Source organism: Odontesthes bonariensis, chromosome 3, assembly GCF_027942865.1.
Source record: "Odontesthes bonariensis isolate fOdoBon6 chromosome 3, fOdoBon6.hap1, whole genome shotgun sequence".
Classification (NCBI taxonomy): domain Eukaryota; kingdom Metazoa; phylum Chordata; class Actinopteri; order Atheriniformes; family Atherinopsidae; genus Odontesthes; species Odontesthes bonariensis.
This window is the reverse complement of record NC_134508.1, coordinates 6,203,114-6,221,709: the sequence shown is the minus strand read 5'-3', so window position 1 is coordinate 6,221,709 and position 18,596 is coordinate 6,203,114. Positions and strand designations below refer to the sequence as shown.

Sequence of the window (18,596 nt, the reverse complement as noted above, 5' to 3'; positions counted from 1 at the left end):
TGAAGTTAACCCCCACACTCCCTCTTTTTTTTTTTAACTCTGTCTGTTCGGATGAGCGCAAACACGCTCCAGTCTTACCTTCATTGCTGTTAGTTCCCGCGATGCACGCAGCCTGGAGTGATATAGTCCACAGCAGCACCGCAGCCAGCCCCGGATCTGAAGCCATGGTGTTCTCCCTCACACCCCGCCAGTCTCCCTCTGCCTCTCTCCCCCTCTCTCCTCTCTGAGTCCCTCACTCTCCCTCTCTGCCTCTCTCTCTCCTCCGCTCCCTCTTCTTCTTCTTCTTGTGTCCCAGGGTTGAAGACGGAGCACGGAATGGAGTGTGTGTGTGAGTGTGTGTGTGTGTGAGTGCTGTGAGCTCATTGGGTTGGAGTTAGAGCCTGCCTCTGTGGCTATAGCTTCAGTCTGCCGGCTCCCTCACATGCACAGGCACATACATAGGGAGACTTTCGGGAGGCTGCTGGAGGAGGACGCGCGCGTCTGTCAAAGTCACAGCAGCCAATTAGAGCGTGGGAGTGGGGTGGTGCTGCGCGTTTAAACCTTCTCTCGGTCGCCACACCCCTCCTGCCCTACCTGCCCGGCCAACTCTCACTTTCTGATTATCTCTCTGGGTCACGAGCTGGCACACTGCACCCCTCTCTGTGCTATTTACCCTCATTTGTCATTGGCTCACTTCTCTCTCACACGCACACACACACACTCTCAGCTACCCAGTGGCAAATAACTGTCTGATGAGATGAAGTGAAAACAGAGTCATATCTGCGAGGCCCAAGGACAATGATCAGTTATCGATCTTCCATATTGCATTCATAAAGACATCATCTACCCCCTGTCCACGTGCAGCAGTGTATTACACTGCAGCAGTGATACTCACTATTTATTTCACAAGAGCCACATTGGCAGAGCAAAATCAAGGGAAGAGACACTTTTACAGCAAAATACTAAAGTCCCCTTTTGCAAATATGCATTTCTACATATAAAACATCCCACAAAAAAAGAAACAACACAGCCAATACATTTTCAATTAAGACAATATTTACCTTAATACTGTGAGTGGAAGCTGGCATGCATGTTCTTGACTTTCTTCATGTTGTATTTGTAGTTTGTTGTTGTAATCATAGTGAGACATTCAGGATGAGCATGGTTTTTGTGCTGGTTTTTGCCCTTTTTTAATCAAAAACCGATCCATTGTGCCTGCATCTCGCGCTGGCTAAAGGAGCTAGCGTGCTCTGCGGTCAGTGTGAGGTGGTTTAAGCGGGCTGCGTTGCCAGGTTTAACTGAGCCCCCTTTAGGAAACACCATTAAGCCTTAATTAATACTTAATAAAAAATACTTAATACTGTGCAGTATTCGCTGTTTGTTATTTGAAAAAATGTTTTGTTATTTTTACCATATTGTTATAAGCTACTATGAAAGTGCGAGCCGCCAATTAAAGCTTGAGGAGCCGCATGTGGCTCGCGAGCCGCGCAATGAGTAGGTCTATCTCTGCACTAAGCGCTTTTATACATTGGAGTGTGTGTGTGGTGTTAATGGACCACCATCATCTACTGATGTATTCATCTATTTCAGAGACACTCATTGCGCGACTCCTCAAGCTTTAATTGGCGGCTCGCACTCGCATAGAAGCTTATAACAATATGGTAAGAATAACAAAACATTTTTTCAAATAACAAACAGCGAATACTGCACAGTATTAAGTGTTTTTATTAAGTTTGCGTTTTTGTAGTATTAAGTATTTTTATTAAGTATTATTTAAGGCTTAATGGTGTTTCCTAAAGGGGGCTCTGTTAAACCTGGCAACGCAGCCCGCTTAAACCACCGTCCCACTTGACCGCAGAGCACGCTAGCTCCTTTAAGCTAGGCGTCCATTGTTCCATCAACGCAGAGGCGCAGCTTGTCAACAGGCAAGGCAGGCAACTGCTTGGAGCCCCGAGCCACTAGGGGGCCCCCGAGAGCTGAGGTGCCAAGGTCTCCGCGGATCCTTAAAAAGTATTAAAAAGTCTTAAATAAAAAATACGTTTTTTAAGGTCTTAAAATGTCTTAAATTTCGCCGATTTTCGAAGAGTGGCATTAAATTTCATCTGGGCGGAATGAAAGAAAGATATGTCTGGAGAGACGTTCAAACTTTTGTGTGTGCGCCAGTACTTCCGGTGAAAACTTCCGGTGATTTGACAGCTAGCGCGTCAGGTTAGTAACCTGACTCAGGTCATCTGGCTGCGTTCACCAACTACACGCAGGGGCGTTCCCTTTCCTCAACAAAGGTTAACTTATAGCCGAGAAGAAAGATGATAATATAACGTAGCTAAAAAGACTAGCTTTCTTCAGTAGCCTAATGCTTACCGATTTAGCAAGCCTAGCAGCCTAATTGCTAATGCTAAACGCAGTAACGTTACCAACCATACCCGACGTCAAGGAGTTAGCTGAGCAGGAGCAAGATTATGGGGCTGGCAGAGTTAACTTCATAATGGGTGAGTGCAGGTTTCATTCACTTGTTTTCATTCTTTCACAGGATTGATTCACTTCGTTGGTTTATCCGATTGCTGGCCGCCGAGCCATTATGTGTCTGGGTTTGTGTAGGTTACTGATCATGGTTGTTAGCAGTTGATAGTCAGGTTGTGTGACGTGTGGGTGAGTGTGTATTTTTTCTATGGGTACGTGCCATTGACTGTATGAGCGGTCTGTGCTCGTTTTTTATTTAGATTGGAGATACTTTATTAATCCCGAAGGAAATTAAATTTTGTTGTGTGGTTTATGCAATGCAAAGTCACTGTCCATAGTCTGTGCTTCACGTGAGTTGTCCAAAGTTCTGGTTTAAGTTAACTTGAGTAGTAAAATCGTTTTGCTAGTTGTAAAAGCACAGTAGACATAACTCGAAAATTAGGTTCAATTATGGATTTATTTTGCTCAGAGCCTCAGACAAACAGACAGACAAATGGCAGCGAAAACACGCTCCTTCGCAGAGACAATTGGGCATGATTGTCCTGTAGTGTGTGGTGTTCCCTTGTGCGTTCGAATCTTATGCGATCATGTTGACACACTGAAGCACACATTTCACACTGGACTTTTTTTCAACACCGAACAGCCTAGAGTGTAGTTTTAATATATATTTTTGCCGTGGTAATGGTCTTAATTTTTATTCTTAGAGGTCTTAAAAAGGTCTTAAGTCATTAAATTTGTTGATTAAAAAATGTGCAGATACCCTGGGTGCATTCAATCAGAAATTTTCTAGTTACTTTATAAACTGTCTCAAACAGTGGCGAACGTTCGTGGTGAACATGTTTTCTTTGAACAGTTAAATTTAAATGATTTAGTCAAAGATTATCTCGTTAACATGCCATTCTATAATTCCATAATTGCATTGTTGACTTTGTCAAACTCACATAGAGTTCCACTGTAGGCTATGTTCGCGGAGAACTGGCCCCTCAGAGTGTTTGCGATTGTTGGCAACGTTTACCGGAAATTCAAGGCTAGTGGAAAATAAAAACCATACTTATGAAATCGATATCATGAACAGCTTTACTTGTCACAAAGAATCATTAAATGAACACAATTATTATTGGATGGCCAGCTACACCCGGTAGATAAATAGCAACAGGCGAATATCAAGTGCCAACGTAGACAACGTAGTCTTTTTTAGTTATTTATTTATTCTTTACATGTATATTTTAAAAATAACAATGTTTCTCATGTTTGGAACATGTTTGGAATAAAAAGAGGTTTTATATCAAACACTTTTCGTTGGTGTCAGATGTTTTGGTGACGAACACTGGTCGGTAGGGCCCCCTAGGATTTTTTTGCTTGGGGCCCCCACAGACTCTAGAATCGCCACTGCATCAACGTAAGCCGTATCCAACGCATTCAGTTCATTTTCAATGAAATCCGGCTGATCGTTGTCGCCGTGCTCGCAAAGCATGCTGGGATTCCGGCACGGCGGGCGGGGGCCCGGCGGCACGTCAAAAAGTTGGGCTCGCTCGAAGTTTATGCAAATTTGCCACGGCAGACGGAGTGCGTTACCAATGACAGTAGACCATGTAGTTTTTTTTCCCTTTGTTTATTCACCCCTGAACGTTTCGGGTATTGCTCATGTCATTGCTATTGCGGGCAAAATGAACAGCAGCAGTGGCCAGAATGGCTGTGCTAAAACGATAGTAGGCGAATAAACACACCTAAAATATCAGGCAATTGTGTGAGCATCTCCACTTTTGCAGTAAAGTAATGACCATCAAGGAATAGAGGTTCAATCCAGTGTATCAAATTCTTTCATGGGCAGAGGTGGAGTAGTGGATTAAACGTTATTAATAATTGTGATAGGCATTCATTTCAACAAAAGACGATGACGACGTCTATGCGCTACACCGAAGCTTGTAGAGTGTTAATCCAACATGGCAGCAGACACAACGTTACCGTTCGATGCAGCCTTAGAAAGTGTTTCGGAGTAGATTCAACCTGGGGTCATTTGAACCGTGACATCCAGCCAAGTAGCCCACCCGAAGTTTTTCCGATATTGGCTGAACATCAGCTGAGTTACTGAGTTATCCCGAATAGCTTAGTACAAGCGCTAACGGACCCAGGCAGCATCTCCAAAATTACCACACTAAAATCACATGCCATGACACCAAACTTCTACAGTAGTACAAATATGGTCTGTACTCACAAAACGATGCATTTGGAAGTTTGAAAATAGTCCAGGAGTTTATTATTATTATCAACACAAGCCTGATAGCTTCTCTGCAGCTAAAGCTGCGTCGACGTCACTTTAGGGAGCTGGGAGCTTCAAAGTAAGATGAGGGTTGATCTACTACTGTAGACAACAAAGCAAGGCTGCTCAATTTCTCTATTATTAAAATAAATACACAACTCTACAACATAAAAAATCATGTAGAATATAGCATATAGGCCTACTTTGTTGTCAATTTAAGTAGCTTAGAGCGCAAGTTTACTTTTATTTGACTTTTTTTTCTTCTTCCTCGTCGAATTTCTGTCGTCATCTGGTATAAGTGATACAATTGGCTATGAATCGCGCGCAAAGCAGCATGGGAAGAACCTGACGTCATTTGATAGACATTCGTAGCGCCCAATAAACGGCTCTAGGCATTCATAAACCACGCCTCAAATACGAGAAAATGCACACCTAGTTCCCAGACCACCATCTCAACGAGATGTGGACGCGTCAGCCAGGCTACATCCATGGTGCAAAATGAAATAATGTTCGATTGCTGACGATTTATACACATTAATTTCCCTCCAAAACTCACATTTTTACAGGGAGAAACTTTGGTTGGTTAAAATCACAAGTTATTTACTTTCCCCCGGAGCCATTCTACCGTATGTTCTATCTACAACTTCATATACACGCCCACTGTAGTAGCAACACGGTGACACTAGGCATCCAATCCGGCGAGTTAAGTTGACGTGACGGAACAATGGACGCCTACCGTTAGCCAGCGCGAGATGCAGGCACAATGGATCAGTTTTTAATTAAAAAAGGGCAAAAACCAGCACAAAAACCACGCTCATCCTGAATGTCTCACTATGATTACAACAACAAACTACAAATACAACTTGAAGAAAGTCCAGGACATGCACGCCAGCTTCTGCTCATCCCAGTATTAAGGTAAATGTGGTCTGAATGAAAATGTATTGTCTGTGTTGTTTCTTTTTTTGTGGGATGTTTTATATGTAGAAATGCACATTTGCAAAAGGGGACTTAAGCATGTTGTCGTAAAAGTGGCCCTCCCTTGATTTTGCTCGGCCAATGTGGCTCTGGTGAAAAAAATAGTGAGTATCACTGTTCTATTTACTCCAACTGAAAAATGTGCCAGATTGTGAAACATTTCCTCATCAGTTGATTTTCTTTTCTCTTGTCACATTGTAGACACAGAAACACACGACTTCACAAACTGCTGCAGTGACTTTACCTGATTTTACTCACATTAATAAAAAAGTATACAAACACGCACACACACACACACACACACACATACTGTGTTCCGATAAATTGAAGGAAAAGCGTAAAAATTTTGTCGCTTCACCAAAACCCTGCTCATAATTTTATTTATGAGATGTAATTGTCATGTCCATGGGGTTCTCCCCATGTTTTGAGTTTTTAGTTTTGTGTTTGATCATGTTTTAGTTTATTTCATGTCTTAGTTTCCTAGCTCATATTTAGTTTTAGTTTTCTAGTCTGTTTGCTCATCCACCTTCATTCACTTCACCTGTAGTTTTCTCCTCAGCTGCACTCACTCACAGATCACCCTCCTCAGTATTTAGTTTCCAGGTTTCCCCGTGCACTTTGTCAGATTCTTGCACCTTCACGACGCCAAGCCCAGTAAAGTTAAGTTCTCTCATAAGTTCTCTCATGCAATACCAAGTCATGTTCTTTGTTTTGTTTTTTCTTAGCCATGTATTCTTCACCACAGTCTAGTTTTGTCTTCCGGCTCAGCCGTGCTTTTTGTTAACCTTGTTTTTTGAAAATAAATCCGTTTGCTTTTACTTCTGAAGTCCGCATCCGTGTAGTTCTACGCCTCGCACCCACTCTTCGTGACAATAATGAATGTTAACAGATTTAAAAACAAATGATTCTGCTCTGTTTCTGAAGATCATGTGAAGGGATTGAAAGCTAAAGACCAGCTAAACAATGGATCTTGAGGAAGAGTATACAGTTTTATTTCCTGAGGTCAACAGTGAACATTTAGAGTTTCGGACTTAACACTCTGCGTTGAACCCTTTTGTATCATTTATGATCATTTTTATCATCAAACGCAATAACCACCACACTGACACTACTTCTGCTGCCAAACTTACAATCGTCACGCCAGTCATGTCTTTCATGTTACTTTGTAAAATTCAATACAACTATAACCATCACTATAATTACCTGAAAAGTGACATTTAAGTTTGTACTTCCGCTCCAACAACAAAAACAAATAATAATGATCAAATTACATCTGTTTTCACTACCATTACTACTACAACTATCAACTTTATCATCATAAATAACCATAATCATAAAAATCATAAAGTATAGATTGCTAATGAATGAACTACTTAAATAAGCACTTTATTAAAATAGTTTTAATTACTGATATTTCAAATGCCTCTGTTGTCCTCGCAACTTGTAATTATATAATTATAATTTGTGATACTGTACTTTTTATCAACATATTTATACCAGATTAAAATAAAGTATTGTGACTGAAAAACTTTGTCTCTTGACACACCCATTTTTTTTCTGCACGCTTTTGTTATGTTTCTGCTGTAAAACCTTGTGTTGTCCTGTATTGTACTATACTGTTTATATTGTTAAAGTAATTAAATGGTTCAAATGAACTAATAATTACTGGTCTAGGCTTTACAGATGCTGTGTTTCTCACCAGAATGCTGCGTATCAGGGTCAGGCACTCTCTTAAGCTGTGACTGTTGTCTAATATGTACAGTATGAGTGTGTCACCAAACTGTGCTCAGGTACTAGCCCGCTGTGTTGCCGTTCTGGGTTTCCAAACTGAGCCGTACGCCCTGTGAGCCCCCGGGACACGGCAGTAAAACACTGTCAGTTCAGCTGTCATTGATACAAGGCTGCTCGTGCTGCTGCTGCTTCTGGAACATTGCTGTCAGGAATGCTTGAGTTGCCTCACACACACTCGCAAAAAGAAGACAACTGTAGAGACAACTACATCCTACAAAATATATTTAAGTGAGGAATATCCGTGAATATTGAGGGTGAACACTCACGCAGCTGGACTACAACGCAAAGGAGATGGGGGTTTGTTAAGATGAATGTCAAAGCCAAACTGAGGCGGTACAGTGCCTGCCAAACTCCCTCTTCCACCCCCCTCAGGCCTGGAGACACAGGGGTTTCTGTGTGAGGTTATAATGGTTCCTCTACAGCATGTATAGGGGAGCCTTGTGTCTACGTGCAATGTTGAAGGCTGGGGCGAGCAAGGAAAAACACACAAAAGCAGAGGGATCCGCGTAATATCCAGTCAGACATGGTTATGCTCTGTTGCTGTTTTGTCTCTTATCTACAGTGTGTGTGTGTGTGTGTGTGTGTGTTGATGTGCGAGGCTCTGTGTGTTTTTACCACTAGGCTGCACTGTCAGTCTGTTTGTCTAATAGGCTGCACGCCTGCGAGGACAACAACTCTGTCATCTTCGCCCCGGTGCTTCGGTCTTCCAGGAACGGAGGAGAGGATGCTCTCTGAACCTTTAAACGGCATCAACGTGCTGAAAAAAAAAAGCACCACAACAAATCACGGATTTCTGTCAGAGTGTCATGACTAAAGGGATTTGTAGAAGAAAAAGATGCTTTGTGACTAGAAAACGGAGCAAAAAGAGTTTGAGAAGAAAGAATATTAGAAGTGCTGGTGTGATTTTTATTTTTTATTTTTTTGGTTTGAATGTAACGCCTGGAGCAACTTACCAAAAAAAAATGGGTATCCCTGGAAAGATCACTCAAACTGCCAGCTCAGTCACCTGTTTGAACCTTTGGCAATTCTGATTCTCCATTATGCAAACATAGCAGCATGATATCTCACTTTAAATCACTGGAAAATCTTCTCATTTCTCATCCTTAGAGGCTACAGGAGTCGGTAGAAAATTTCCAGCTCAAAATGATAAAGAATATGTAAATAATAATACCCTGAAGCATATGTATTGCACGAGTAACAATTTGCCTCCGAATATGAATATAAATGTGAGCACAAAGAGGAGAGGTGGTACTACGGTGGGGTCACTTAGTCCTTTTATTATAATTGAAGAGAGATGAGGAAGAAAACTGCTTGATAGCTGTGTTATTACATACACTCACTGAACCTCCACAAAGACACGTACACAGATAGCAAAAGCTCATTAAAATGGCTCCCCATAGCTCTCTGCTCTCACAGTAAGCCTTTTTGCTGTATATGCATCCACCAACAATTCTATTACAGCAGCAACAAAGTGGGAGTCTCCTCAAATTTGTGTGTGAGACCCCCTGGTGACAGGGATCTTAACAAGGCCACCTGGGTTTACCTGGGGGGGGTCTGTGGACAGAAGTTGGCATTAAAACCTTAAGGTGTGTGTCTGTATACGTGAAAGTATGTTTGTGTATGAACATGCAAGCTAGCGAGCAGATGGTGGGGTCACTGCGTGCTTACCGTTGTGGGGCTCGTTGGTGTGTGTTGGCTAAATATAGCGCAGTAGTGGCAGAGCTGCTCAGAGCACAGTCGCTGACTCTGTCGCTGACTGACGCTTTGATTCTTTGATCACTTCAGCTCTGTTCATTTCACCTCAGTATAATCGAGTTCATTCAAGGCAAGTGAATTCATTTCTGCTAAATTAATTTCAGCTTCAAACTCAGCCATAGAATGACACTGAGAGCTGTTACTTCAACCGATAACATTTATCATTACCTATTCATCCTTTGTTTTGTTGTTTCCTGTGTTTTTGTTTTGTTTTTAAAATAACTCATGTTCCACCTTTGTTTTTAACTTACTTTACACCAGTTTATTGAAAATGAATAGTTTGCTCATGCAAAACTAGTGCCAGGACCCTTTTTTTCTGTTTGTTTTTTTTTACTTTACCTGCAGAGCACTTGGCTCATTTAAGCAATAAGATTAAAATAATATACTGAATAAGCTTCCAGTAAAATGTTAACCAGCTAGGTCACTACTGCTTTGCAGCTGTTGTGCTTGTGTTACGAATTTGCATATCTTGGGAAAAACAAGCCGAGAGCACTATGGCGAAACACTGCTGTGTGCTTTTGTGTCAAGCCTTCAAAAAGGACATTAAAGTTTTCATACATTTCACTCAGAAGCAAAAACCAAGTGAAAATTGATGGTTGCAATCATCATTGTCACTGTGGCACACTATTATTATTTTGAGGATTTCTTCAAATATTTTCAGAAGCCTTGAGCTTGACACAATTTATTGTATCATTATGATTCACAGCAACTTAAACTGATGACTAGGAACCCGTTACATTAGCTTACCCGCTCCAAACACATAGAATAACTTTGCCTTTCACTCATATTGTGACTATTTTGTCTCGTTTTCATTCATCTGTAGCAGTCAGGCCTAATTCTTATGTTTCCAGTAGGGCTGGGCGAGTTAACTCGTTATTATCGCGTTATTTAACGCCGATAAATATTTTATCGCGCATTAACGCAGGTTTTATTACAGTGGAAACCGTCCTTTCTGGACGTCTGCTTCTGCCCTATGCTTCTGCCTCTCTAGCTAACGTAACGAGTTGACACCGGGCAGCAAGCCAAGATGCAAAAACGAGCCAACGAGATGCTGCGGCGAAGCTTGCCAAGCTTCGCCGCAGCATCTCGTTGGCTCGTTTTTGGTAATTTGTCATACGCCTCGAGGAGACTACGTTTTTCATTCAGAGAAAATGACTTCCTTTTTCCAGCCATGATTCGCGCACTTGCTGCCCGGTGTCAACTCATTACGTTAGCTAGCGAGGCAGAAGCAGACGTCCAGAAAGGAATCAAGGGAGTAAAAAATAAAATAGCTACACGTAGTTTTAAAATGATTTTTGCACATGTTTACATTCATAAAATGGCCAAAAATTAACATTATAAGCGGATTTCTTGATTACTATAAACAAATTATTTAAACAGCATTTGTATAGAAATTATTCTGTCCCAAGCCTTTTGATCTATATAAGTGGTTGATTACTATATCCGTGACCACTATAAGCGGTTTCCACTGTATTGAAAAGTCTGTTGCTCACAGGCTTTTATTTTGTAAAAGTCTGTTCCTGTCTGCTGCGGAACCGGAAAAGAAAGTAATTGGCGGATTCACACAGTTACAGCAAACACCACGAAGCATGGAGTAATAAAATAAAAATAAGCTAGCAGGTAACATCACCGTTACAGGTGCTCCTTGGTCTCTGTGTGAAGCTCACGGAGCTAACCGGCGCTACTTCCTGTTTTACTTGTTTCAACATAAAAGCACGTATTTCAAAATAAATTTTAAAAAAACTCCTGCATTTACAGCCAATTTGAATTGTCTTCTCAGCGTAGTAGTTCCAGTCTAAAATATCACTTAAAGGCAAAACACACAACTGATAGCAGCAAGTCATTCAAGGAAACAGACAGTGGAGCGAGGCTTCTACATAAAAACTACAGAAAGATGCTGATGTTAAAAGTGTGTTTGCACAACAAATGTTATGGCACTTTCATTCATATGGCAGCACATTTAAAATAAAGCTAAATGCTAAAAGCTATACACTACTTTTGAATTCATTTTTGGATTTTGCGTTCAAATGCGATTAATCGTGATTAATCAGGGAAATCATGTGATTAATTAGATTTTAATCGTTGCCCAGCCCTAGTTTCCAGTCATTAAATCCTTGTATGAAACTGAGACGGCCAATCACAATTGATGCATAGACAAACCACGGTATCGTGCTAACATGAGATTATATGCTAATGCCTAATACATAAAAGTTCTTACCTTTATAATTACGGGTGGACCTTCAAACATATAGCCTGGCATATGATATGATGATTGAATTATATGGATAACATTTGTTGCAGGTCCCAGGTGAAGGGAGATTTTAATAATACGTTTTAACAAGAGAAAGTATATTTCAAGTTGAGATGGAGTCTCTCTCTATTACATTACTGGTTGAGGATAACTACTCTACAGGTATGTTTGCAATCACAGTCAGTCAGCTGAATCAGCCAATCTTGTTTAATATACCTCTCATCCAGAGAGTTTCTTTGAACAGACTCAGCACCAGTGAGACCTCATAGTCCACGCCAATGCTTTGACGTATTCTGCTTCTTCAGGATAATCTTTTTCAACTCTTCTCTTCAGTGGCAACAGTGAGAATCTAGAACTACGATTTGCTTAGTACGAACTATTAAGATTTACTGCCTATATATACACATTTACATTTTTTTCCTTTTTTTGTTTTCTTTGCATCTATTTATATTTCCATTCCAAATTCTCTTCTACTAGAGGTCAGTAAAGTCTTATCAGGATGCTGTAGCTAACAAAACTAAAGCCAGATCACCATTATGAGTAAGGCTGAGTCAGATTTTCCTCAACAAAAATGAAGAATATTTTCTACAATTGCTATGAAAGGAATTTTAGGTGAGGTTTTGAAAGATTCCTCAATCACATACCATTTTTCATTACCAAAAAGTAGGGTGTTTAAACAGTTTTAAAGTGTATCATCAGCTAAAACAAGCCAATTCAAGCCTTTTCCACCGCCTATAAAAGTGGGATTATCAAGAGAGCTCTGAGGGGTAAACTTGCAGGTCCAGTATACCTTTACCTCCCAGAGAAAAAGTGAGTCACGATGACAACATATCATTACACTATCCTACAGGCTGTGTTTCTGAAAATCATGAAAATGTGAAAATCCAGCAAGTTTACTGTTTTTGACTAGACTAGCACTTTGTGCTGCTTTTTAGTATGAAAAGTGCTATATAAATAAAGTTTGATTTGATTTGATTCAGACAGTAGACGTCCACCACAGCTGTCTTGACAACAGGTACATAAATCAATTAAAAATAAGAGATACATTTAATCTCCTTTTGTTTGTGAGCTGTTGATGATAGTTTCAGAGCCTCCAAATGAGACATTAAGGGTGTTAGACATATTTTCTGTAAAGAAACTATGAGCCGCACCCATTTTTGTTGCCTTGACCGTGGCATTCTCAGTAAAAATTGGCATTTACACCCAGGTGTTGTGTTACCATCGATGCCAAAACAATCTAGAACCTATTAACAACTGTGTCTACTGTCATTTGACTGAATGCTGATTAAACACTTCACATTGCATGCAAGAGCCAGATGTTGGTGGGTGTTACCAAGTTTTTGACAAGTGTAAAAATATAAAGTAGAAACTGTGAACTGTCACTATCCATTGACTCTAGCTCCACTACCCCCAGCTAAGCATGGTGACAGAGACACCAACAAAAACTGAACTGCTTGTCTTTGTGATTGTCCCATCCACTACAACATCTGCATCCAAACTGAATCTCTTGCTCTCTCAAAGCTAGCTAGAAACTTGGGTGTCATTATTGACGACCAGCTAACCTTTAAAGATCATGTTGCCTCCGTCCCTCGATCGTGCCGCTTCGCATTGTTAAACATAAGAAAGATCAGGCCGTACCCATCCCAACACACCACCAAGCGCCTGGTGTAGTCTATGGTCATCTCCTGCCTTAACTGGTCTCCCAGCGTGTGCTGTGAAACCTCCGCAGATGGTCCAGAGCGGTGTCGCGTCTGGTCTTCAATCAGCCCTTTGTTCGTAGGCCCTCTCTGACCCTGGCTACCCACAACAAATTCAAGTCATTCACTACAAAGTGCTTAATGGAACAGCTCCCATCTACTTGAATGCTCTCGCAAAGGCTTAAGGGCCCCACATGGTTGTTGCGATGGCTTGCGCAAGCGTTGTAGATGACATCCCGGTGTCGTGCCGGTCAAATATATTGGCGCGGGTGGATCCGCAGTAGTTGCAATCTTCTCCGTCACAGAGGTGCCGCTGCTACGTGAAGGTTACCGCTAACTACTCTACAACAACGAAAGTGGAGAAGAAAACAATCCCCCCGACAAGAGCAGGAAGAGTAGCTCTGTCATCAGTGATCAGGATTCTCACCTCTGTTCCGCGCTCATCCTTTGAAAAAATGGAAACCATAGTCCTTATATTTCAAAGGACGGACAACCACCAGTCCAATCAGGGACGATTCATGTCGCCCGAGGATACCTACCTTTACCGTTTTGGTTAATGTCCTTGTGTTTTCTCTTTTGCCGTTGTGTTTTTTGATTTGCCGTTGTGTTTGCCACCTTTTCATGGAGCGCTCCAGGCAGAAATGCATCATTTTGACGTCACGCACCGTGAACGCCAAGAGCAACGCGGCAACCAAAAAACCAGCTTATGTCACGGCTCGGTCACTCTGGTTGTCAAAGGATTATCGTCCAGCAGTGCCTACACCGTGCTCAAGACAATCAAAAATTCTTTTCCATGTGTCGTTCCACAATGGTGGAATGACCTATCAAGCGCTACCAGAACAGCGTCCCTGTCTATCTTCAAGAAACTCTTGAAGACCCAGCTCTTCAGAGAGCATCTCCTTCCATAACACTTACTCTGTACACTGTAAATGTTGTAGTAAAAAAAACAAGATATAAAATTTGTGGCAACAAATTGAGTGTGTTATTGCTATTCACTTAAAGGGATACTGTGTAATTTCTTCCCCCATCTAGTGGTGCAATTTTATTTTGCAAAGTCGAATGAATTTGCTCTCTAGCGCCTCGCGTTTTCAAATGTGCGTTGCAACTTGTTGAACTACGGCAGGCGGTATGTGTCAAGATTCAAGAAGCTATATATTCAGACTCAAGGTCCATACAAACAAAAAGACATCAAGACACACAGTACAAAGGATTACATAACACACATACAATAACACTATAAATACAGATGACAGATAACATGTCAGATAACAGAAGTTGACATAGCCTTTGGTGTGCAAGCAATGCATTTAGTCATATTCCGGGAGTTACTGGAAGTGACGTCGACGCAGCGGTAGCGTTAGCAGCAGTGTGTAGTTGCTGGAAAGTGTTCTTTTAAATAAACTCCCGGTAAACTTACAAACTTTCTAATGCCTCGTTTTGTGAGTTAAGAGCCTATGTGTACTACGGCAGAAGTTTGGTAACAATCAATGCATTATTAGTGGGAAAATTTACGAGATAAAATCTATTTACCATTAGCGCCAGTAATAAGGCGGACGTGACGTCAAAGTGACGTCATTTCCGCTTGCAGGCCTGGCGTTGGGGAAAACGCGATTCGAAGTGCTTTTTGTCCCTCTTGGCACTTCGTCGTTTTTCATAGACCGGAAGGACATGGCAGCCTCCATAGAGCTTACCTGCTCTATGTAGATACAGACAAGTTATTCTTCACTCAGGAGGATAATTGAGATTTTTGACAGAGATAATTTTACACCAGTGAGGACTAATTTATGAATGAATATGTTGATTTGTGCTAATAAATGACTTAATACATTACATAGTGTCCCTTTAAGATTTGTTCAAACTTGAATTCTGAAAAAAGTATCGGCCGTGAAAAAGACAGAGAAAATGCATTTTTATATTCAGGATCAGGGTCTTGGCTATAGCCCTTCATTGCATTTCCTGTGTTTCTCTCTCTCTCTCTCTTGTCCTTGTGTTTATCTCAGCACTCACCAGCTTGCCAGCATCCCAGCAGCTTACAGTGTTAAAACCCTGTTCTCCAGTAACTCATCGACATATTGCTCCTTCTGCCTTTGTGGTATAAACACGAATGCCTCCTAGTGCTTTTTTTGTGCAGCTCTTTGTTTCCTCTCATTTTGTCTTTAGAATAACCTTGTATCTCCGGGGCTCCAGGTCCATTTCTAATCCCGTCTGCTGCTTAGCTATACTTCACCTGACATTTCCTTCCCTGACTACTCAGTAAGTCTGTCTACTATCCCACTCTGCCACTTACTGTCTGACTGCCCCTTATTCACCCACTCACTCCTCACCTCAGCCTGTTAAGCCTTTAGCCATCCTCTGCCTATGTTTTCGATAGCCGGCCCTCCATCCCTCTTACCATCACAACCCTCATTATACTTCTTTCTGGTATATGTTCAATCTCTGGTTCCAGACTGTGTGACCTTCAGTGTGACTTCCATTTGCAGAGAGAAATCATTTTAAAATTTTATTCCAAATTAATCCAGTTATAGTGGATACAAAATTTCCACAAGAGCTACTAATTCTACATACCATTTGTTGACAGTATTTTCATAATATAATGTAATAATGTGTATTTAAAAGTAACTTCTGGAGAAATTAGTCCTTTAATGGAACGGTGATACCCCTCTTCAATGTGCTCAGGGGAATACACCACCACACATAAGTCACCCTGCATTTCCAAAATACTTAGTCTGCATAGAGACACTTGGCTGGCTAACATGGTCCCTTTAGAAGATGTTTTTTCCAACTTTCATGAAGTTTAATTATATTTATATTATGGATATAAACAAAGCTTCTTATTTCAGCTAATCTTTAATTGTGTAACTGTTACGCCCCCAGCTCTCTCTAGGGGAAAAGGGGAGGTAACATAAAGAACAGGGGCATTGACAATACAGCCTCTAAATAAGGCATTATCTGTCTTTATTTCACCAATACTTTAAGACAAATGAATGAATGAACACGTACTATTGCACTGTTAGTTCAGAGCTGCCGTTGATGTTATTAGGAGCTATGGGGGGGGGCCTGTACTAACAGAGTGGAAGGACAGGTGTGTCTTTCCCCTCTGTTAGTACAGCGCTATTTCTAGCATCCACAATGCTATAAATCAACTCATCCAGGCTCAACTTGATGATGCCCACATAATTGCTGGCGATTTCAACCAGGCCTGACTAAAGACAGTTCTTTCGAAGTTTGTAAAATGTGCCACCAGAGAAAATAACACCCTTGATCGTGTTTACTGTAAAATTAAGCAGACTTACAGAGCAGTGCCACAGCCCCATGTGGGACAGTCAGACCACCTTCCACTGCACCTTATTCCAGTATACATCTCCCTGAGTAAGAGATCTAAACCTCTCCCAAAAAAGATCAACACCTCTCTCAGTTACAGGACTTCGCCTTGTAACCCGTACTATCTTGTGGGTGACTAGCTCTATATGCCTCAGAAAGGCCATCAGGTGGGCGTGAATGTCAAATCTATGGGACATATAAGTTATGTTAATTAATTAATTCAAAACTCTATTTCAGACATGAGAGAGTCCCTCCATTGCCGTCTTGTGCAACTCATTGAGCTGTATTGTTTGCACCACATGCATTGCCTTCAGATAGGTAACATAAGCCATCTCAGATTTTTTCTTGCTTGCCAGGTCGACATTACTGTCCCCCGACACTCATTTAGATCATCTCTGATAATCAAGACAAACCTTAGATGCTTTAACCTGTATGATAATTGTCAATACTAAGCACTGAATTGCAAATATGGTTTAGTCCTTTGAAATTTGTCTGTCGTTTGATGTTTGATCTCTATTGTACTACTACATCTCTCCACCCAGATGATAATGTTTCTTTTGCTTCGCCCTTTACAGGATAGTCACTGAAATCCTTGCGATCGATACAATAAATACATTTAAAAAATAGAAAATAAGGGGGAAAAAATAAACACACAAAATATTAAACCATAAACAAAAAAGAAAAATATAATATATATCAAATATAGAAACTTGCCATATAAAGGGTTAAGTTACTGCTCTATGTCTATACACTATATCAGAAAAACATGGTGGATATTTTTATTTGCAAAAAGACATAGTTGCTTGGTTACCCTGCCTGCTTGTGTCTCCAGTCATCCTCTGCGTCGTTTCCATTGCTCTGGCTTCTGAGACTTCCATTGAATCTCAAAACGCAATTAATTCTAGACTATGAAAGATATTTGCAGTTACGTACTTTGAGACATAGGTTGTTCAATGAAGTAGGTTAGATGGATAAAAATACATGCCAAGTTTTATCACCATTTTCTTTACTTTATATTTTCTGGAATCTGTGCCATTCCTGAGATAATCCAAGTCCAAGTCACATAAATGGAGAAAGATCTCCCCTTTACTGATTGTCATGGTTGTGGAAAAGTGAGATGACATGTGAGCTGTGGAAAATTCTATTCAGCAGGTTTACAATGTGCTCAATAAGACAAGTCATCGATAAAGTGGACAATATATTGTATTTGCCACCAGTAAGCCAGGTTAAGTGTTTTTGGAAAATATAATACCAGATTGGTTTTGATTTTTTTTTTTTTTAATGAACTAGATCCCAACAACTTAACAGACTAATAGTGTATCATCTTACAAAATTAAGTCTCTTCATAGGCAGATAACAGAAATGTAGACATGTGCATGTAAATCAGACATGTGTGAAGAGACAATGCTTTGTAATTAGCATCTTGCGGGTGACCATGTCAGACAAGAGATCACAGGAAGGTCTGCACATTTTCATATCGGCTCACATCTTTGCGGCTCCTTCTGCACATTCTAACACCATGTTCATTTTCCTCCATGCCAAACTGTGTAGTGACACTGGTGTACGTGCCTTTTTGTAGATGCAAATGGTTTATACATCAGACCCTAAGAGATAAACGAGATAAACAAATACCCTAACCCTAACATTTATGTTAATAATTTTTGTTTTGTTTTGTTTTGCCAGTTTTAATTTTTCTAGATGTTGGACAACTTTAATATCAACTTCAATGGGAGGTTAGAGATTCAATAGAGATTCCCGCAGTCACTTGTGAGTGTTCTTCGGTCACCACCAAATGTTAACAACCTCATTGACCAAGAAACAATTCAAGACAAAGATTAGGCTTTTAATCTGATCGTCTTCAACGCAGTTCTGTGTCCATATGTATTCTTTCTTTGCTGATTTAACTGTCATCAAGCCATGTGTCACACAGGCCCTCTCTGACCCTTAATAACACGCACACACATATTGGAAGTAAAGAAAGAAACACACACACACACACACACAATGTCTGGCAGGGTCTCAGCAGAGCATCCCTGTCAGTCTGTCAACTCTTGGGGTTTCCAAACAAGTCAAAACAGGCTTTCTCTGAGACAAGATACAAGACAGC

General features: G+C 40.8%; 1 protein-coding gene across 1 annotated transcript in view; it reads right to left on the bottom strand.

Annotated features, from left to right (window-relative positions):
* The window catches only part of epha8 (eph receptor A8), a 167,782-nt gene extending 167,395 nt beyond the window's left edge, over positions 1-387 (bottom strand). The window contains exon 1 of the mRNA XM_075460145.1: positions 79-387. Within this exon, the coding sequence (XP_075316260.1) occupies positions 79-166 (88 nt within the window). The 5' untranslated portion in view covers positions 167-387. The remainder of the gene's footprint in view (positions 1-78) is intronic.
* Between the last annotated feature and the right edge of the window lie 18,209 nt (positions 388-18,596).